Source organism: Cryptomeria japonica, chromosome 4 (assembly GCF_030272615.1).
Source record: "Cryptomeria japonica chromosome 4, Sugi_1.0, whole genome shotgun sequence".
NCBI lineage: Eukaryota > Viridiplantae > Streptophyta > Pinopsida > Cupressales > Cupressaceae > Cryptomeria > Cryptomeria japonica.
The window spans coordinates 632,726,401-632,749,082 of record NC_081408.1 but is presented as its reverse complement, the minus strand read 5'-3'; the positions used below and the strand labels follow the sequence as shown (position 1 = coordinate 632,749,082).

Genomic DNA, 22,682 nt, shown 5'->3' with positions numbered 1-22,682 from the left:
GAATCTCAATCTCTGTTAGGAGATAAGTCTGATCAAGGACTACCTTGCTAGAGGATTTTAGATTCACAGAGATGAACCACCTTGTTAGAGGATTTTACAAAGGCTTTTGGGAATACCCGGTTAAGGGCTACAAACTTGTCAAAGATGTGAGTAATCAACAAGTGTGTGATCTATCAGATAGCACAGATTGCTTGGTTAGATCTAGTATAGCTCATAGCTAATGCATTCTAGAATTACTTCAGTCTTCTTTGTCTCTCACTCAGTTACAACAACTCATCAACTACCTTAAACCCTAGTCACAACATAAACCCTTTCAGCAACAACCTAAAACCCTAGACATGATGTCCTTTTAAAGGAGTCTAATTTCATGTCGGTCCAATAGGATTACATTTCGATTTCCTAGGTTCAATGAATCTAGACATACTCAGTAACATGACACAAGAAGCACTGCTAGTGTGTCGGCACCATCAAACAATTGGTGGATTGATAACTCATCACAAAATGCCGGTTGGTAACTCAACACAGAGTATTACCAATTCATACAAAATACCAGTTGCTGGTATGACAAAAATGAAGACTGGTAAGAATGTGTTATGCCGCTTTTCTCCCTCGTACTGCTTGAGATCTACGAACTGCTTGGGGTCGGCATGCCGCTTCAGACCGGGAAACACATTCTACAAAATCACCAATAGTCTAAAGACTAGAATACAACATACCGGTTGGAATAGATACCGGTTGACCTCTAGCTCATACATATAAAGGGGATCTCAATGCAAGTGTGTGTCCATCAATGACAATCACAACATAAACATCAAAAATGCCAACATAGAAGACCTTAGAAAGAAGGATAGAGAGACAAAGGGGAAGAGAGAGAGAGAGAGGATAGGTATGTAGAGAAGGATAGAGAGAGATGACCTATCTAGAGAGTGGTAGAGAGAGAAATAAAGAGCTTTAAAAGGACTTAATTCAAGGGAGAGAGAGAGAGAGAGAGAGAGAGGACCTTACAAAGAAGGATAGAGAGAGAAAGAAAGAAAGAGATTAGAAAAGACTTAAGGGAGGGAGAGAGAGAGAGAGGACCTATGTAGAGGATATAGGATAGAGAGATAGAAAGAAAGAACTTCAAAAAGAATTAAGGAGAGAGAGAGAGAGAGAGAGAGAGCTTGAGACAACCCACCTAGAATAGGATAGAAAAATATCTAAAGAAATAACTTTTAAAAGACTTAAGTTGAGAGAGAGAAAGAGATTTAAAAAGATTTAACTCGTTATATATATTGAGAGAGAGGACCTATCTAGAGAATCATAGAGAGATAAAGAACTTCAACTTTAAAAGACTTAAGGTAGGGAGAGAGAAAAAGAGAGAGGTAGAGAGAGGACCTTAGAGAAAAGGCTAGAGAGAGCAAAAAAGAGCTTTAAAAAGACTTTTATGTCAAGAGAGAGAGGACTTTAAAGAGAAGGATAGAGAGAGGGCCTATCTAGAGAAAGATACAAAGAAAAATTTATACTTTCAAAAGTAGAAATGACATCCTAATACATGCTAAAAACATCTATTAAAAATAAAAAAATTAGAATAATATGAAAAGGAAAGAAAATATGCATACCTTGTTTCTTTGTATGATATCTTGCCAAATTTGCTTCACACAACTATTGTTCTCTTTCTACTAAATAGTTTCATGTACCCTTACTTTGTCTCGTTCTTATGTTTCCCATTTTGTTCTTCAAGTAAAAGATGACTTGACAAATCCTCTACTAAAATTTCTTCTACAAAATCTTCCTCAAGAGAAAAATCCAAATTAATCTTGCAAAAATGATGTAAAAAATAATAATATCGAGTGACAAAAAATAATTCTTCTTCACACAAGATGATAATAATATACAATCTTTCCCAAATTTACATGGAATCCTTGCTAAAGAACGAATTCCTTATCTTTAAAGGGCATGTGATGGGGTAGTGTTATTATAATCGAAGGGTTAATAAATCTCTGATTTTCCTCACGGTACCATCCTTCATTGAGTCTGTATGGCTAAGTCAATATAGAGTTGGATTAAGCACGTGTGTTTTAAGGGATTTCAGTGTAATGGTGTAGAGTTAATCACATGGGAGTACACCAGAGAAAGAAATGATACACAACAATTATATTTTGATGTTATATTTTGGTCTATGAAAATGGTGGTTTAAATCAAATGCGAACTAGAACCCCATGATATGGTTATATATATATATATATAGGTTGCCATGCCTTTTGCCAAAAAAAAAATGATATAAAAAAAAAGAAAAAATAGGATCTTATTTATATGTATATGAAATTGAAAAAAAAAGTGACTTGGTTGACTAGTCTTTCGAGTGAAGGTCATCTATTTAAAATAATTTTAATAGTCACCTTTCATTTGAAGACATTTGTACCAAAATTTAAATATTTTTAGGAGGTTCAAATGAACACCCCTTTGTTGGAACCCCCATTCTAATGAAGGGCTGCAAAGGGGTTCGAATGAAGGGATGTTCATTTGAACACACCTCCATCTTCAATTTTCTATAAATTTCTAGGTTTTGAGGTAGGTTGAGGATCAAAATGGAATCAACTTGACAAACATAGTTGCAAGAGTATAGTCATCGAAATGAGCTTTCCATCAACTATATTTTTAATATATTTTATTTTATTAGTTTAATTAAACATAGATTTTTCACTGAAAATCAAGCTCTCTATTCTGCACGTGGAAAAATAGTAGATTACCAAAAAAAATTGAAAAATATTTATGCAATTGCTATTGATGTCCTTGATCCAAGAAAAAAAGATTTGAATTCCAATTCATACAAAATAATTTATGCTTCCAATGGTATACTTGTCTAAATTGTTAGTGGTTTTACTTTAAAACTTTATTTTAAGACAAATATTTAATAAAATATTATGAAAACCATATGCATACATTAGATATTGTAGTTACAAATATAAATTTTGAAAAAATAGAATTTTATCCTACATAAAAAAAGTTATGTGGTTTATAGTACACACAACTCTTTAAAAATGGTGTTTACTATTAAAAAATAGTTATCAAATAAGATGGAAAAAGAAATGCAGTTTGACTCAAAAAATTTATAAAAAATATATATTTAGAATCTACAAACAAAATGTCACAAATCACTAGTTTGCATCATCTTCAAATGCCTCATGATTTAGCAACTATAGGTGTCAAAAAGTGAATATTTAGTTCAAATTTTTCATTTCAATGTCAAGTTTATCTAGGAGACTCCTACTCCTAAATACTCAACCCCTAACCAAGATATCTCACAACCCCCAAGCCCTTTGCCAACAAGACCTTTTTCTCAAATGGTGGAATCTATCATATGTGAGTGTTTTTATATGTTTGATAAGGTATTTAAATTTCCCTTGATCACTTTGATAGGTATTTATAATCCCTTTGTGCCTTTTTTTCCTTATGGACCTAGGAAATAGGGCTACAAGCAATTAGCCCTCCATTTGGACTTTTCCCACTCTACCTATCAAAATACTTGAACAAACCGCTAAAAAAATTTGATATTTGAGTACCCTTTTGGGCATTCCAAAATATTTCAAACGTTTGCATCTGGGTTTTGAGTGCAATTTTTTAAACCCTATTAGGCCTATTTTTGGTTTAACTAGTCGGTATAGAGGTTTAGGCCTCAAAACCTTCACCAATTGGATGGAGAGGAAGTCAAGGATCTTGGAGAGGGTTTGAAAATACCTAAGGGTCCTTGCCATTCTACCACCATTGTGTCCACTATCTCAAGGATTCATTCAATCCCTCACTACACAGACTTGCCACATGGAGATGTCAAGTCTAGGGCATCACTCCAACAGTGCCAAGGTGAGATCTTCTACTCCCCAAACCAATAAAAACAAATAATATACATGGTAATCCAACATTCCTTGGGGTTTCAGACCTTTCCCATAGAGGAATGTTGAATAGGGTCTCCTTTTGCATCCAAACCCTAGTTTTGAGCGTTTTACCATACATCGAGGAAGACAAATCCACTACTCCTCAATCACAGAACTTCAAGAACTCAAACAAAATTTAAATGAGAGATGATTCACTTTTACACCCATTTCAAAACATTAGATCCTCCAGAAGTTCATACAAATCCGTACTGAGACCAAGAACTCAAGAAAAAGAAGTAAAAAATGATAGTTTTAGATTGGTAAGAAGCATAAATTTCATTCAAAGACTCAATGTAACCTTTGGGAATCATTCCTCAGACTTAAATAAGACTAAGGAAGCCTTCTAATCACTTCCCAATGTACAAAATGCAACCAACTAGCCGTTGGGAAACCACAACTCCAAAAAGTTGCAAAAAGTGCTCATGACAATAGAGCAACGTTTACATATTATGACATCACACACTTGCCTTCATATTGAAGGTTATAAATTGGACACACAACACCTATACGACCCCTAGGCACCAAAAAGAAAAAATTCCCATACAAGGCTTGTGACCAAGTATACAACTTTTGAACTTTAGGGCTTATTACATAGCATTGGTAGCATTGGACCTACCACATCCATTTAGGACCTACACAAGAAACCTTCAAGACAACATATCATGTTTCTTGCAAACACATGTTCTATAACACCTTGGATTCACCTTTGATTGCTCCTGCATCAGAAAGTATCTCTTAATATTCGAAAATATCATTCTTGTCACTTAGAAAAAATGCATAATGTATATACAATTGTATCAATTTAAAAAAAAAAATCATAAATTTTTGAATAGGTATCTCTTGTTCTACATAGTTTAACCTTGTCTATTATTTCCCAAAATTTGTTCACTTTACATACTTGTAACTCTTACAATTTACTATCTTTGATAGATCGATATCTTTATTTCTCAAGGGAATTTTAACCAAATTTCCACATGTTTTACAAAGTCATTTTATGCAGTTTCTAATTTATCACATAAGATGGATTCAATGAATTGACTTACCCATTTAGGAGGTTCATTTTGAAAACCATCACTTTCCTCTCTCATCTTTCAAAACCATTAATAGTAGAGACCAAATTCATTATGATGATGACAACAAAAAGTTTCAAAAACCTTATTTATCTTCACATAATATGGCTTTAACCTTTCAAACATTGGTTTCCCAATCTTTATATGATGATTCAAATTATTAAATTTCACATACGTCTCATGTTGTATTATGTCTACCCAATATTTTGTATGATGTTCATAATTATTGTGCCCAAGCATGTGTTTCATAACATCTCTATTATTTGATGATGGATGGGTATGATCATTCCAAAAGGTTGAGATCAAGTTCCTGACAACATCTTCAATCCTATCAAAATAGGGAGCTCTACACATAATTTTCCAATTTCCTTCTGAACTATCATCCAAAATTGTTCTCCTTATCACATATTTTGTAAGTGTCTTTTACTTAAAACCAATTACAATCAAAATTGAAGAGATTTGTCTTTTTCTTGGTATTTTTTAAATTAAAATAAATGTCAACATCACTTTTCTTGAAATGGCCTTATCCATTGATCAAGATCCTTTCCCAATGGAATCTATACGTTTTCAACAATATCTTTTTCTAAGTGTGAAGCCTTTTTCCTTTTCAATGTAGAACTCATAACCAACAATTTTGATGGCTTTTATAGCTCATTAAGAAGAAGTAAAAGTGATAATAGTTGGATTTTTTCATGTGTACCAAGATGATTAAAATGAGCATTGATTATTTCCTTCACATATTTATTCATTGACCTCCTACTAGTATTTCTAGGTTATTCGACATAATATTTCAATTTCTCCATATTCATTTGAAGTAAATGATCTAAATTTTTATAACAAATTATTCTAATCACCTATTTCACTATATTCATATAATCATTCATTGTTATAGAAGTTATTTTAACCCCTCTCCAACATGCATTGTTTGAACTTGGGCCTCTTCCCTATCTTCAACTATGTGTTCTCTAGCCTCATTTGCCCCAATGTCTAAATTTGGCTCAACTCTTGCTTGAGAAATTTCTCCTTATTGAGCCCCTTCTACAAACAAAATTCAAGAGAGAGAGGGGACCTTAAAGATCTAACTTTGATAAAGAGAGGAAGAAAGAGCTTTAAAAAAGAATTACTTAAGTCAAGAGAGAGAGAGAGATTTAAAAAGACTTAACTCAAGAAAGAGAGAGCACTTATTTAGAGAAGAATAGAGAGAGTACCTATCTAAAGAAGGATATAGGGAGATAAAGAGAGAGAAAGAGAGAGGACCTTAGAGTGAAGGATATAAAGAGAGAAATATTAAGCCATCCTAATTCTAGATCCCCTTAAGCCATCCTAATGAGATGTACTTTTAAGAAATCCTATTTATATCGTTGTAAGCCATCAAATTAGGATGGCCTAAGGGGACATCTCATTAAGATAGCTTAAGAGTATCTAATTAGGATGGCTTAAGGGGATCTCTAATTAGGATGTCTCAAGGGGATCTAATTAGGATGTCTTAAGGGGATCTCTAATTAGGATGGCTTAAGGGGACATATAATTAGGATGGATTAAGGGAACCTATTTGGGATTTCTTAATGCGACATTTCATTTGGATGACTAAAGGGGATCTAGGATAAGGATGTCTTAAGGTGATCTAGAACTAGGATGGCTTAGAGGGATATCTAACTAGGATGTCTTAAGGGGATCTAGAACTAGGACAACTTAGAGGCATCTGAAAATTAGGATTGATTAAGGGGATATCTAACTAGGTTAAAAAAAACTTAATGTGTGTGTGTGTGTGAGAGAGAGAGAGAGAGAGAGCTTTAAAAAGACTTAAATAAAGATAAGGATATTTAGATATATATAGATAGAAATAAATTTAAAAATACTTAAGTCAAGAGTGGGAGAGAGAGAAAGAGAGACAAAGAAATTTCAAAAAGATTTAATTCAAGAGAGAGAGAAGAGATTTAAAGAGGCTTAACTCTTGAGAGAGAGAGTACCTTAGAGAGAAGCATAGAGAGAGAAAGAAATAGATTTAAAAAGACAAGTCAATAGAAAAAGAGAAAGATATTCAAAAAGACTTAATGCAAGAAAAAGAGAGACAAGACCTTAGATAGAAGGATAGAGAGAAAGAGATGGGGGAGAGAGGGAGAGAGGACCTATCTAGATAAGGGTGTAGAGAGAAACAACAAGCTTTAAAAATGCATAAGTCAAGAGATAAAGAGAGAGAGGATATGCATCTAGAGAAGGATAGAGAGATAGAGAGTGAACCTTAGAGATCTAACCTTGATATAGAGAGAAATAAAGAGATTTAAAAAATACTTAATTAAGTCAAGAGAGAGAGAAAGAGATTTAAATAGACTTAACTCAAGAGAGAGAGAGGACCTATCTAGAGAGCGATAGAGAGAGGAACTCTCTAGAGAAGGATATAGAGAGAGGACCTTAGAGGGAATGATAGAGAGAGGGGACCTATCTAGAGAAGGATAGAGAGATATGGGACCTTAGAGAGAAGGATAGAGATAGAAAGAAAGAGATTGAAAAAGACTTATTTCAAGGGGGAGAGAGAGAGAGAGAGAAAGAGAGAGAGAGAGGGAGAGAGAGAGAGGACCTATAGACTTGGATAGATAGAGGACATAGTGAGAGAAGGAAAAATATATTGAAATAATGAGATTTTAAAATACTTAAGTCAAGGGGAAGAGAGAGAGGATCTATAGACTTGGATCTAGAGAGAGAAGGATATATAGAGTACTTAAGTCAAGTGATAGAAATAAAGAGATCTAAAAAGACAAGTCAAAATATAGAGAGAAAGATAGAGGGGGAGGACCTATCTAGAGATAGAGAGAGAGGACCTATATATATATAGAGAGAGAGGGGGGGGACTTAGAAGAGAGAAAGAAAGAGCTTTAAAAAGACTTAAGTCAAGAGAGAGAGAGAGATTTAGAAATACTTAACTCAAGAGAGAGAGATAGAAGACCTTAGAAAGAAGGATAGAGAGACAAAGGGGGAGAGAGAGAGAGGATAGGTATGTAGAGAAGGATAAAGAGAGATGACGTATGTAGAGAGTGGTAGAGAGAGAAAGAAAGAGCTTTAAAAGGACTTAATTCAAGGGAGAGAGAGAGAGGGGGGAAGGGAGGACCTTACAAAGAAGGATAGAGAGAAAAAGAAAGAAAGAGATTAGAAAAGACTTAAGGGAGAGAGAGAGAGAGAGAGAGAGAGAGAGAGAGAGAGAGAGAGAGAGAGAGAGAGAGAGAGAGAGAGAGAGAGAGCTTGAGACGACCCACCTAGAATAGGATAGAAAAATATCTAAAGAAATAACTTTTAAAAGACTTAAGTTGAGAGAGAGAAAGAGATTTAAAAAGATTTAACTCAAGATATATATCGAGAGAGAGGACCTATCTAGAGAATCATAGAGAGATAAAGAACTTCAACTTTAAAAGACTTAATGTAGAGAGAGAGAAAAAGAGAGAGGTAGAGAGAGGACCTTAGAGAAAAGGCTAGAGAGAGCAAAAAAGAGCTTTAAAATGACTTTTAAGTCAAGAGAGAGAGGACTTTAAAGAGAAGGATAGGGAGAGGGCCTATCTAGAGAAGGATACAAAGAAAAATTTATATTTTCAAAACTAGAAATGACATCCTACTACATGCTAAAAACATCTATTAAAAATAAAAAATTTAGAATAATATGAAAACTAGGAAAGAAAATATGCATGCCTTGTTTCTTTGTATGATATCTTGCCAAATTTGCTTCACACAACTATTGTTCTCTTTATACTAAATTTCATGTAGCCTTACTTTGTCTAGTTCTTATGTTTCCCATTTTGTTCTTCAAGTAAAAGATTACTTGACAAATCCTCTACTAAAATTTCTTCTACAAAATCTTCCTCAAGAGAAAAATGCAAATTAATCTTGCAAAAATGACGTAAAAAATAATAATATGGGGTGACAAAAAATAATTCTTCTTCACACAAGATGATAATAATATACAATCTTTCCCAAATTTACATGGAATCCTTGCTAAAGAACGAATTCCTTATCTTTAAAGGGCATGTGATGGGGTAGCGTTATTATAATCTAAGGGTTAATAAATCTTTGATTTGCCTCACGGTACCATCCTTCATTGAGTATGTATGGTTGAGTCAATGGAGAGTTGGATTAAGCACATGTGTTTTAAGGGATTTCAGTGTAATGGTGTAGAGTTAATCACATGGGAGTACACCAGAGAAAGAAATGACACACAACAATTATATGTTGATGTTATATTTTGGCCCATGCAAATGGTAGTTTAAATCAAATGCAAACTAGAACCCCATGATATGGTTATATATATATAGGTTGCCATGCCTTTCGCCAAAAAAAAAAGATATAAAAAAATGAAAAAATAGGATCTTATTTATATGCATATGAAATTGAAAAAAAATGACTTGGTTGACTAGTCTTTCGAGTGAAGGTCGTCTGTTTAAAATAATTTTAATTGTCACCCTTCATTTGAAGACGTTTGTACCAAAATTTTAATATTTTTAGGAGGTTTGAATGAACACCCCTTTGTTGGAACCCCCATTCTAATGAAGGGCAGCAAAGGGGTTCGAATGAAGGGATGTTCATTTGAACACACCTCCATCTTCAATTTTCTACAAATTTCTAGGTTTTGAGGCAGGTTGAGGATCAAAATGGAATCAACTTGACAAACATAGTTGCAATATTATAGTCATCGAAATGAGCTTTCCATCAACTATATTTTTAATATATTTTATTTTATTAGTTTAATTAAACAAATTTTTGACTGAAAATCAAGCTCTCTATTTTGGACATGTGGAAAAATAGTAGATTACCAAAAAAAATTGAAAAATATTTATGCAATTGCTATTGATGTCCTTGATCCAAGAAAAAAAAGATTTGAATTCCAATTAATACAAAATAATTTATGCTCCCAATGGTATACTTGTTTAAATTGTAAGTGGTTTTACTTTAAAACTTTATTTTAAAACAAATATTTAATAAAATATTATGAGAACCATATGCATACATTAGAAATTGTAGTTACAAATCTAAATTTTGAAAAAATAGAATTTTATCCTTCATAAAAAAAGTTGTGGTTTATAGTACACACAACTCTTTAAAAATGGTGTTTACTATTAAAAAATAGTTATCAAATAAGATGGAAAAAGATATGTTGTTTGACTCAAAAAAATTGTAAAAATATATATATTTAGAATCTACAAACAAAATGTCATAAATCACTAGTTTGCATCATCTTCAAATTCCTCATGATTTAGCAACTATAGGTGTCAGAAAGTGAATATTTAGTTCAAATTTTTCATTTCAATGTCAAGTTTGGCCAAAAAGTGTAGCCCAATAAAGTGGGATCACCGCTAGAGAAATATAAGTTCTTCTTCTCAATGGCACCCTTCCTAGTTCCCTTGGTAGCACTTACGTTACCATGCTCCAACCTTATACTTTCTACAATTTCCATTCTTTTATAGTGTCTTTCCTCTCTTTCTATAGTTTGTCATTCTCTGCTTTCCTCACTATTTTGGTTGACCATTGTCACTTCTTTTGTTAATCCAGTTTGCTCCTTAATTTCTCTTGTCTTCCTTTTCACTCCTCTTGTCATGGGTATTTTTTTTAGCATTGCATTAATCCTTTATTATTGTTGGAAGTATGCATTGATTTGTTTCTATGGTTGTCATTGATGTCAAACTTGTTGTTTCAGATTGGTCTGAAATATTTGTGGTGCAAAGTTATCTAGCTATGTTGTTGATGTTACAGTTGTTCTAATGGTTGTTCTAGAAGTGTTTGGGTTTGGAATCTGTTGTTGATATTGAGTGGTTTTGTTATCTTTATTGGATATAGTTTTGGTATCATGGATATGATAGTTCTGTGGTCCGAAAACATCTTTGTGTTCTCCAGGTGTTGTGCAATTGATCATTGTTGGTTATGAGATTCTATGTAAGACCTATCCTTTGGTCTAGATATGATTTGTGGAAACATGTTTGGTATGTTATGGGTCTCACAATAGTGCATGGGGAGATTTGGATTTGAGTTATTGCATTGGAGAGCATATTTTGACTGTTAATTGCTTATATGGATGCGTAACATGTGGATATGTTGTTGGTTATGTTCTGGGGATTGCAGATTAGTAAATTGATCTTTGGAAGATGTGTTTTGGTCCCCTCTTTCTCCTAGAGTGGATCAATGTGTATATTTTTGGTTCGGAAACTATATTTTGATTTAGGTCGACTTTGTTTTTAGTTTTGTTGATCTATCTTGTATATAAGGATGTATGTGACTGATTTAAGTAATGTGATGAGGTTTGGAGTGTAGATGTGTGATGCGAAGATAGTTAATGAGGTTCAATGAAGAGTAGAAGAAGAGTTGTGTTTGAATGATATGAGAGTTGTGCTAAGACTGTAGCAGAGATATGAGATAGAGTATTGGCAGTAGAGGTCTAAGTTGTGTGTGTTGATGTTGGTCACTTGATGCAGAGTTCAAGGATAACTTCATGATCAGGGGATCCTTCTTTTCATATCATTTTTTGTATCATGCCCTGAGTATAGTTAGATTTTGGTTTTGGAAGTCCTCTTTGTATCTTGCCCCATGAGCAATTAGCCTTGGTGTGCAAGTCTGAAGCAATAAGCTCTTTTCTTTGTAATTTGATATACATAGAGGATATATTTTGTGGGTAGGTGCTCACCGTGGTTTTTCCCTATTTAGGTTTTCCACATGTATAAATATTGGTGTTCAGGTGTTGATGTGTATTATTGATTAATTGTTTGTGTTGCATTAATTGTTTATTTGGATTGATTTACCCCTCCCCCTCTCAGTCCTATCTTGGTTTCAATAATCATTTCCTATGGTACTTATTAGACAACTCCTCTTTTAGTCACATGTTTTCAAGAATCCCTTCTCAAACTCTTCTCCCTTTCCATTCCCCAACCCCTTGGCTTCTAAGCCCCTCATAGGGTAGACATCAAAACTGTAATTTAATAGATTTCATGTCCTTGCCATCATCATTTTATCTTCTTTATCAGGTATATAGTTTTGAATTTGAAAATGGAACTAACGTTAGCAATAAATCTAGGGACACAAACCAAAGTTTTGCGCCATAGTAAATTTCTTTGTATTTAGTTTTATACCTTGGCTTTTGTCCTATTAAGGGAATGGGTGATTAGATATGGACATGAGATTATATATCTAAGAGAATATCAAGAACATGCATAACATGTTATATTAAAACCCAAAATTACTTGTAGTATTATTTATACTCATTCAATACATCACATACATCCTTATAACTCCTTATATACTTCTTCTATACATTCATAGCATATATATTCCTTTCTAATATTATATCTGTCTATATATATACTCCTCATCACCTCTTATACCTCTAGTATATCCCTCCTAATGATGATTATATCTTATAATATATTTATATCTATGAGATGGGATGTGATCGATGCATAGTATCTCTTAACCTACATGTTATGTTCTAAACCCTAGGCTTCACATGCTTGATGAGACAAGATGAGGTGTGTTCTCTAAAAATTTGTCTTATTGCTTCTTTCCCACCAACAAACATCAAACATGGGATGGTCTGCAAAGGATTCTCCATCAAGATATGGATTCAACAAAGGACATTAATAACAAGTAAAATATGGATCGAAGATTTATTTGGATCACCTAAACAATCCAATTTCTAAATGTTTATCTAGGAAGCCATAAATATCATGACAATATGGGGGATGGTACTCATGCCTGACACAATGGTTGAAAAATTATAAATATTGAGTTACATATGTGACTACAAACCAAGGAGCTTGAACAAGCAAATACATAAAGGTCTTCAACATTGCTTCTGCGGAGGTGAAAGGTGCTATCTAGGTGATCATAGATGAAAAACATTTGGCCCACACCAACATCCATGATGCTACATTGTTATAGATTTTCAATTACAATATCATCAAAAACTCTAGGGACTTTGAATGGGGTGTGAGATTTGTGTCCAAATTCATTGTGTAATGCTTTCAAGCTAAAGCACATGAGGCGATTTTTCAAACTAATCAAGGATTCAAAAAAAGGTTTGGTAGGAAGTGCCATTTGCATCCTACAATGAGGAAGAAGAGAATATGAAGCAAATGATCGCACAAACCCTCTCATGAAACGACTTAGAAACTTCTACATTCCTCACAAGTCATAATGTAGCTATCACAACTTAATGACTCCAATAAATAATATATATTAAGATTCTTTTCTATGTACATACTAGATCACAAGCCTAAATATAAAATAAAATGATGTGCTGTTTTTTTTAGTTTTAAAGAAAAGGAGCTACCCCTAAACAAGAATTCACAAATAAAAAATAAAAATAACAAATAACAAATAAATAAAATAAAATATTAATATGGCGAATAAAATAAATTACACATGTTTAAAACCCTTTTTGTCAATGAATAAAATTCCCGCTTTTGAGAAAAGTATTCAACATTGGACCACAATTAAGAAAAGAAAAACTTATTTTGAGGAAAGCATAAAATATCGTTGTACAGCGATAATTTTATTTTTTCGGAAAGGTATTTGAAGCTAAAACATAAAAAGTATCTACATAGTTTCTCCTTAACATCGTGGCAAACCTCAATATTTCCCAGACATATTTTAATCTCTCCAATTTCCAAATATTAAAAAATTCAGAATAAAATGGTGGGCATGATTTAGCGACTCCATTTTCTTGTGCGTATCAAGATGTACACGTGTACCTTAAGCCCTAAACTCTAGAACGGGCCCACCACAAGTCTCAACATATCGGTGGTTAAAAACAAATAATAAATGGTCACTCTTATCAAATACATATCTGAACCAAGCTGAAATACATTCATAACCTTACCAAAATATCAAAATAAATCAACGGTCCATAACAATTTAGGGGTATTGATAGATGGGAAAAAAGGAAACCTAGCCAATCTTCCAATAAACCAAAGCTTGCTTATTTGTCCAAAATGCAGCAAAGTAGGACCGGCTTCAACACTTGTTTTTTATAACCATTGCCCAACACATTACTCACGTCTCCACTGCCATCTACATTGGCCACTAGCCCTCAATCAAAAACTACACGAAATCATTCATTCCATTCGGTCTTTGAAATCATTTGCTTTTTATAAATTATTCGATATAAATAAGTTGCCAAATCAAAAACTATACAATTGCATTAACTTTTATTTTTATTTTCATGTAGACATGCCAGTGTTTATCTAGTATGCTACGCATGCTTTTTAAAAAATATTAATGGATTAAAATTGAAAAGCATTGTCAAACAAATTCAACATATTAATTTGTACTTTAATCAAAGTGCATCGATCATGTCAGGTATTGCTGGAGTTTTCTATTTATTAAACTTTTATTTAAATAGATGTTTTGGCCGACATGAACTGGGCATGACAATAGCTTCCATGATCAAAAGTAAATAAACTTCCTAATATTCTAGGACAAAATTAGACCTAACAAAGGGAATAAATTTGACGATATGTCGAAGAACAGATACTCAACTCACTTTTCACCTAAGAAAAGCTCAAGATTTCACACCCACCAAAAAGGGGGCTGAAGAGGAGAATAAAAATTCTTTTCTGGCTTAAAAGTTGGTCATGGAAGCTTTGGTTGAAGGAGGAGAGTCGACTGGCCTGGTTTGCTTGGATCCAACCGCTTCCTCATCGTTCTCGCCTGATAATTCCTCAAGCGATTTCCCGTTTGTCTCCGGCACCAGAAAAGTGCACACAAACCCTAGACAATTTATTATTGCGAGCACAAGCAAGGCTGCTTTAATGCCAATTCCTCTAGGATACCCTGCATCTGTCTGCTTTTCATGTGGACTCTGCGCAGCATAAAGAAACCCGAATGCTCCGACAATTGCCCCCGCTTTCCCGGCGGCCGCCGATATCCCGTGGCACGTCGATCGCAACCGCGCGGGGAATATCTCCGCCGGAACAATGAAGGTGGTGCTGTTGGGCCCAAAGTTGGAGAAGAAAAAGGTGAAAGAATAAAGCACCACAAAAGCCGCATGGTTTCCCCCGCAGTACGTGTCCCCGCATTTATGGCCTCTCCAGTGGTCGTATGGTATTGATATGGCGAACATGAAGACCGTCATGAAGAAGAATCCCATGAGCTGGATAGTAAACCGTCCGATACGGTCTATGAAGAATACAGTGAACCAGTAGCCGGGAACTGTTGAGCACAGTGCAATCAATGACTGTGCTCTTGCAATTCTGTAGACCTCTTCTATGGCGTTCATTTTCTTGGCGGCGGGAAGCCATCCGACGGCCGTGAAGATATCTTTCTGGAACAGGTTCTGGCTGTAGAAAGCAATGTCGAGCAAGAACCAGGTGGATGTAGTGCCTAAAAGATGCCGACCGTGGCGTACTAGAAACTGTCTAGAAAATATGGAGTAATTGACAGCGTCGTCGGCTTCAACTGTTTGGATTGTGGCAGGGTCTTCGTGGATGTCCACCTGAAGCACCTTGGACATGTCGGAAGCGGCTTGCTTCGCATTCTTTGCGACCAGTGCTGTAAACCTCGCGGTTTCCGGCATCCGCATGCGCCAATAGTAGGTCAGGGCAGCGGGTACAGCTCCCGCCATGAGGATTATTCTCCACACGAAGTCGGCTTGCGGAGCAGTGGAGAGTTCAGGGTTTTCTGCGAACGCGGGGCTCTTATACGCTTTGTTGAAGCCCAGGGAGACCATGATGGCTATGGCACCTCCGGCCAGAATGCCGAAACCCTGCATTGCGAACACGGCGGCAATGAAAGCGCCGCGGGTTCTTTTATTCGCGTACTCGGACATGATCGTGGCTGATAGTGGGTAGTCGCCTCCGATACCGAACCCTAGCCAAAAGCGAAAGAAACAGAGCGTCGTCATCACGGACTTGGCCGTATGACCAAAGGATAGGCCGGTGCCTAAGGCGCTAATGACCATAAGCATCAACGTCATGCCGTAGACTCTTTTCCTTCCCATTTTGTCCCCAAGCCAACCGAAGAACAGTTGACCTCCTAGCGCTCCGCAAAGGGCTACGCCATTAACCGCCGCAGCCACATTCGGAGGCAACGATCCTGGCTTGCCTGACGCCGGATCATAGTAGTACAGCCGTCCGAGAAGCTTTGTGACAGTGGAGATGCAGAAAAGATCATACGCGTCCGTGAAAAACCCCATTCCTGCGATCACTATGGCCGTAAAGTGGTACCACTGTGTCTTCGCTACGTCTAGAGCAGACAACACCTCCAATTGCGCCTTTACCATTTTGGCGCTTACTTAAGCTTGCTTTTTAACCTTAGTGACTCAAAACCTGAAACAAAGGTCCAACAATCCATTAATATTTTCCGCACATCGGCACAATTTCTAAATAAAGAACATCTTTCACATTCATTTAAGAATTTAAGAGCGCGTCTCCGAACAAATTGTCAGAACACTTTGGACTTGGCTGTTTTCAGCCAAATTTTTTAAAATCTAAACATAAATATAAATAAACGGGTACTATAATATTCTATGACCTTTTTGCAGGGTACATAATAGCAGTTGTGGCAATTACACTATGTTACTGAACACATGCGCAGTACATCGGCCCGATGGTAAAGGAAAAAGTATTGCACTTTCAAAATTATTCAAGACGAAATTTATAAGCGGAGTCCCCTTTCACACCTACAAGTTTCTGACGGTGATCGTTTATATCTGTCACAACAAAATTTATGATATTTTATTTCAAGATTCACAAGCATATTACTTAGAATCTTGAACAAATAGTTCTAAATATGTGTGCATATATTTGTATTTCTTCAGGTCGAAGAAATACAACCCTAGAAAATTTTCAAGTATCTCCAACGGCCACTTATTATTGTTGCATGCTCGAGATTTTTTTTTGGATGTTAGAGATATTTCTAAAGTTAAAGTACTAGATAGACCTACAATCTGTTGTGAAGAGGCTTACAAATATTCTCTGTTGACAGACCTATTTTCTTTCGAAAAGGAAATTCATTGTGTAAAAGGTTTACTAATATTCTCTCTGCAGAATAAATTCGCATTACAACAATGATTTTAAACATTGTTCATATACAAATTTATAAACATAATACCCTTTTCATACCGACGAATTTGTGACGGTAATCGCTTGTTTTCTCACCGACAAATTTGTGACGGTAATTGCTAATTTTCTCACCCACAGATTTGTGACGGTAATTGTTTCACAACTAAACTTATGGTTTTATTTCAATCCCTAAAATATTAATGATTCTATTTCTTGAGGTCCAAGAAATACGACTCTAGAAATTTTTTAAATTCTCTCCAACCTCGTCTCATTACTTTTGCATGTTACAGACATTTCCAAAGTTAAAGTACCAAATAAATAGACATACACTTTGAGCATATAATCTAATCTTTTATGAAGAGGTATTAAAAATTCGTTCGAAAAGGAAATTCATTGCGGAAAAGGTAAACAAATATTCTCTCTACTGTACGAAATTCGTACTACAATAATAAATTTTTCACATAAATAAAAAAAGAAAACAGATTAAGCGATAAATAATCTTTTTAGAGTAAGTAAATTTAAAATACTGATCTTAAAATCTTTAAGCGTCGACAAAACTAGACTTGGAGAAAATCAACCTAGAGATAACAGCGAAGTGCAGAAATACGGCGCGTTTTTAAAGTTATTTATTTAAAGTTGTCTACTAAAATTATATAAATATGTATACCAAAAAAATCTTACAGAATTTTGACAGTTTATTTGAAATCTCTGCTACAATCTTCTTAATCTTTAAATTATATTTTCAATAAAAACACCTAAATACAGCCATACAATCATCAAATTTAGCCTCTACACGGAATAGCAGCACTGGTAAACAACTGTAAATTTGCTAAATTTGCAACTCTTGAGAACTGTTAGTTCAAAAAATAAAATAATGCGAAGCCAGAGTTTAGGGACAAAAAAAATATTATAAATGAGCACGCTATTACAAGGAGAACAACCTAAAATTTAGGAAATAAGGAATAGAAAAACTTACAAACTGTAAGTACGAACAGTCTGAAAATAAAAAATTAATGATATAAATTTTTTAACAGAAGTTTCCAAAAAAGAAGAAATAGAGCGAACTGAACTGCACTGCAATTTTAGGCGCGAAAACGCAAACTTTACTCCACGTTTGAAAAGCAGAAGCTAAAATTAAACCTCTCTAAAACAATGACTGAAACATTTCTTGAAAATTTCACACTAGAATCTAAAGAATTCGAGCACTAAACCTTCAAGTTGAAAAGATTCTTGCCTTAGTGCGAGAAAATGTGACAGCCGCTATGTGAAGATCGTCCCTTTCTATGTGAATTTCGCATGTTGTGTGAGCTCAGGAATGAGACACTTGTATTTAACGCTGTCTTCATAGACGAGGGAACATTTGTCCCCAAAATATTCCATTTCACGATGCCGAATATTCTCTTTCATCAGGTCGCTTTATAGCTTCTCGTTTCCGGCCGTCGTTATTGAAAATGGTATCTGCTCTTTGGACCGTCCCTTTACATTCCACGTGTCATAAAACGATCGATCAATCGGCGTATTTGCTATTTAAAAAGAAATATTTGCTCCGTACGAATGATATTGTTTTGTGTAGGTTGGAAAAACACACAGTGCTTCCATGCAATAGCATGGGCAAAACCACGATGCTACTTTTTTCTTCATCACGTCTTTGGTTTTCTAATAAAGTGCGGTGAGATATTGACACATTCTTTGAACCTTCACTTTTGTTCCATCACGATGGGCAAAGTTGACTGCAAATATAACACCGCCTCCTTTTGCTCAATTTATGTTGAAATTTAACCTTTGGGTGGACCGTGGGGCCTTTTTCGATAGAACAACCCACCATAAGGAATTTGTCTAATGAGCAATGATTTGCTCAACTTTAATGAACCGTCACCGAAGAAAATATTACCATTATAATTTAAATGGGTTTGAATGTCATCGTAGAAAAAGTATATTTCACTATTTTTTCTTAAAAAATATAAATGAAATTATTAAAAAATTGTGTGTCGCCCAAAAAGTTTCAAATAGATCATTAATGATCAACAAAAATATGCTTGTATTTTAATAAATAATATATTTTAATAAATATGTTTGAATGTCATCGTAGAAAAAGTAATTTTAATATTTTTTCTTAAAATATAAATCAGATTGTAAACAATTTGTGTCTCTTCCAAAAAGTTTCAAATAGATCATTAATTTTTTACAAAATTATTCCCATGTATAATATAATATATTTCAACTTCAAATTTAGACCTCAAGTTTCCAATATCAAGCACAAAATGATTTTATTTAAGGTGTTATTTGGACCACTTATGGCATGCGTTCTTGTTAAGTCAAACAAGTTCTCAATGTCTAATTATTGAATAAATGTGTTGCATTTAGAATTCTTTACTTTACTCAATAGTTGTTCCAACATAACTTTATTCGGTCTAAGGGGCTCGGTATATTCTAGCATATCCGGTTGCTAGTAGCTACAAATTAAATTATTTTTAATAGGTAAAGTATAAAATAAATCTATATTTTTAAAATCTACTATTGTTTTTTTCAAAAAAGCATTCTTTAATGTTAATTTATTTAAGTTAATTAAATATAATTAAATATTTAACTAAATTATTTGTTATAGTTGATTTAGGAAAGTAATTAAATAGTTTATATACATATAGAGTTTTGTTAGTCAAGTCTTCTATATTTATATTATTTTAAGTTATTATATACATTGTTTAGCAAATAAGATTATAAATCTTTATATTTAACAATCATTTTGTAGTATTCTTAAGTGTTATATATAGTATCTTTAAATTTTTATGCATGTAAAAATTAAGAGATTTTTAATGAGCCTATTAGAAGGAAACAATTATGAAAGTAATGTAATTAGCATTAGGGGAAGATGGGAATTTAATAGATCTAAACCTAATAGATCTAAATTATTATCAAATTTTAGGCTCTTCCAATGAGGCTCTTCTTTCCCTTTAGTTGAATTAATTTGAATTTGTTGAAAATGCTGAAATTAGGGTAAATGTGTGTAAATTGAAGCAATTATGCATAAACAGTGAGCTACGATCATCAAATGGAGTCATAAACCTTGATCTGGGCAATATGTGAATGTTTGAATATATTCCTAGAAGGTTGACCTGAATTGTCATGACCAGAATGCATGTCACTTTGGTCCTCCACACTTTTCACCGTCCAAAGAGGAATTTGTTCATCTCTACAAATAATGTCAAACTTGAAAGTTATAGCTCCGCACCTATTCTTGCACATAATAGACAAGAGAAAATGGTTGGCAATAGGGGTTTTCCTAAGTTAAACCCTATTTTAGGAATTAACCTTGAATGAATATATACAAATATTGAAATTAATGTTGGAAAGATATACCTCATATTTTGCAATTGTTTTTTTTTTAATATTTTTTTTAACTCTAGAGGTATCCTTGCAACCCAACCCGCCTTACTTTGGTCTTACTTACTGCTAAGTTGGGGCTAGGAAGGGGTGAGCTGAGGGGAGACTAGTCCTCTAGGGATGGATGCAACCACCCATAAGCCACGTGCATCAAGAAAACTTGAGCCTTAGAGTTGAAACTGAGACTAATGGGGAGCAAACCCATGACCCAAGCCAAATCCACTACTCGTGCGGGGTCATATTTGTAATCACATATGTTGTAAGAAATAACATGAACATGACAAAACCCTAATCACACACACATGCTTACATATGAATGATGTAACTTTGTTCCACAATGGTTAAATGAAGAATATGTAGCCTTGAAGTTCTTTGAAAATGCTTGATAATGAATGCTTTATGGATGCAAGGATTGATTTCTTGATTGAATTAGATAGATGAAATTAGCTTGATCAAATGTCTTTATATAGGGGTATCTAGGTTATTTACCAATTAGGCTGACCTTCAGTAGTCATGAAGAACCACATAATTGAATTCCCATTAGAGAGATAGGACCCTTGCCCCATTTCATAGTAGGGGCACAAACATGAGGTGTAAATTAGCCTAGTGATAATTTAATATGCTACATTTAGCCCCCCTCTTTAACCAAAGTATGAGCCTATGTAAATAATCATGATAAAGTATACGAAAGAGATGAAAGAGAGGAGCAATTAGGAGCACAATCAAGAGGAGGTAAGACATCACTAATTTTGAGGAAACAAGCCCCCAATCTTAGGATCTTAACTTACTCAAATGCATGCAAGGGCACACAAAAAAAGACAAACAAAGGCACACACAAAAAAAGGCCAAAATACATACAACACGCAAAAGCTATAAACCAAAAATAAGAGATCAAGTCAACCAGTTGAAGAGACCTGGATATCCAAATTATTCGGTGTGGAGCTTGATCAGTCTCCAAGTGGGAGATTGTTGAAATGTGGCGACTGATCAGCAAAGTACTGTACACTCAACACGTATCCTTGCTGGGGTTCGGGTTCGGGCTAGGCCTCGGGTAGGGGTTTAGGGGTGGCAGCCCCCGAGGAAAGCCAGGGTTCAGGGGCGGGAGCCCCCGAGAAAAAAAATTTTGGGTATTTTTTTTGTTGATGAAAACCGACATTGTAATAAAACCCTAAAAAGGCTGACTTTGTTTTTGCCCTAAAAATGCATGTTATAAGCGGCGGGGATTCTTAAGGCATTGTAAGGTTGATGTACTGTTTTTGTTGGATAATAAGAAAGATTGGACGGTTGTGTATGGTGGACGTAACCCATTCTGGGTGAACCACGTTAAACCTCTGTGTTATCTATGTCATGTTTTATTTATTTATCTTTTGTATTTAAATCTACATATAATTGTTAGTTCATATTTGTTTTGGATCTGCTTGAAACCCTAACAATTGCTATCAGAGCAAGGTTTTTTGTAAATTGGCAGGACTTTCAGATTTGAGTGCGAGCAAATGGAGGATTCCAAATTCAAGGTCAAAAAGTTTAATGGCCAGAATTATCAGTTATGGAAAATGCAGATGGAGGATTACCTGTATGAAAAGGATTTGTGGCGGCCGTTAGAAGGAAAGGCAAAGAAAGCGACCACAATGTCAGATGAAGAGTGGGACATTTTAGATAGAAAGGCACTAGGATCCATTTGATTGTGCCTTGCACCGTCTATAGCATTCAATATAATAGAAGCAAAAATGACTATAGATTTGATGGCGACATTGGCTAAGTTGTATAAGAAACCCTAGGCTTCGAATAAGGTATTCCTTATGAAGCGTTTGTTTAATTTGAAAATGAGTGAGGGAGGATCTATAGCAGAGCACTTAAATGAATTTAATACAATTACCAGTCAATTGTCTTCAATAAAAATTACTTTTGCAGAAGAGGTTAGGGCTCTCTTGGTTTTATGTTCTTTGCCAGAAAGTTGGAATAGCCTAGTTATGGTTGTAAGTAACTCTGTCTCTGGTAAAAATACTCTAGTATTTGATGATATTGTTGGTGTTATCCTAAGCAAGGAAATGCGAAGGAAAAGCACAGGTGAGACTTCAACATCATCAAGTAGTGTTTTGAATGTGGAGAACAGAGGAAGATCAAAGGAAAGAGGAAAAGGCCCTTGGAATGACAAGTCACGAGGGAAGTCAAAGAAAGGATGCTCTCAATCTAGAGGAAAGAAAGATTGCTGGTACTACCGAAAGCTTAGTCATCTAAAGAAAGACTATTGGTCTCGAAAAAACAAAGAAGGAGACAAAAATGAAAATGAC

At 34.7% G+C, this 22,682-nt stretch overlaps 1 protein-coding gene across 5 annotated transcripts; it reads right to left on the bottom strand.

Annotated features, from left to right (window-relative positions):
* Positions 1 to 14,304: 14,304 nt before the first annotated feature.
* LOC131079026 (probable inorganic phosphate transporter 1-3) lies at positions 14,305 to 18,323 on the bottom strand. 5 transcript variants are annotated; one of them, XM_058016889.2, is made up of 2 exons: positions 18,222 to 18,323; positions 14,305 to 16,275 (listed from the first exon to the last, which is right to left on the bottom strand). In XM_058016889.2, exon 2 carries the CDS (start codon positions 16,227 to 16,229, stop codon positions 14,571 to 14,573), a length of 1,659 nt encoding a protein of 552 aa, XP_057872872.2. In that variant the 5' UTR covers positions 16,230 to 16,275; positions 18,222 to 18,323; the 3' UTR covers positions 14,305 to 14,570. The 5 variants fall into 5 exon arrangements, with proteins under 5 accessions (XP_057872872.2, XP_057872876.2, XP_057872874.2 ...); XM_058016893.2 differs by having other exon boundaries at positions 18,245 to 18,314; XM_058016891.2 differs by lacking the exon at positions 18,222 to 18,323 and adding an exon at positions 17,987 to 18,210.
* Between the last annotated feature and the right edge of the window lie 4,359 nt (positions 18,324 to 22,682).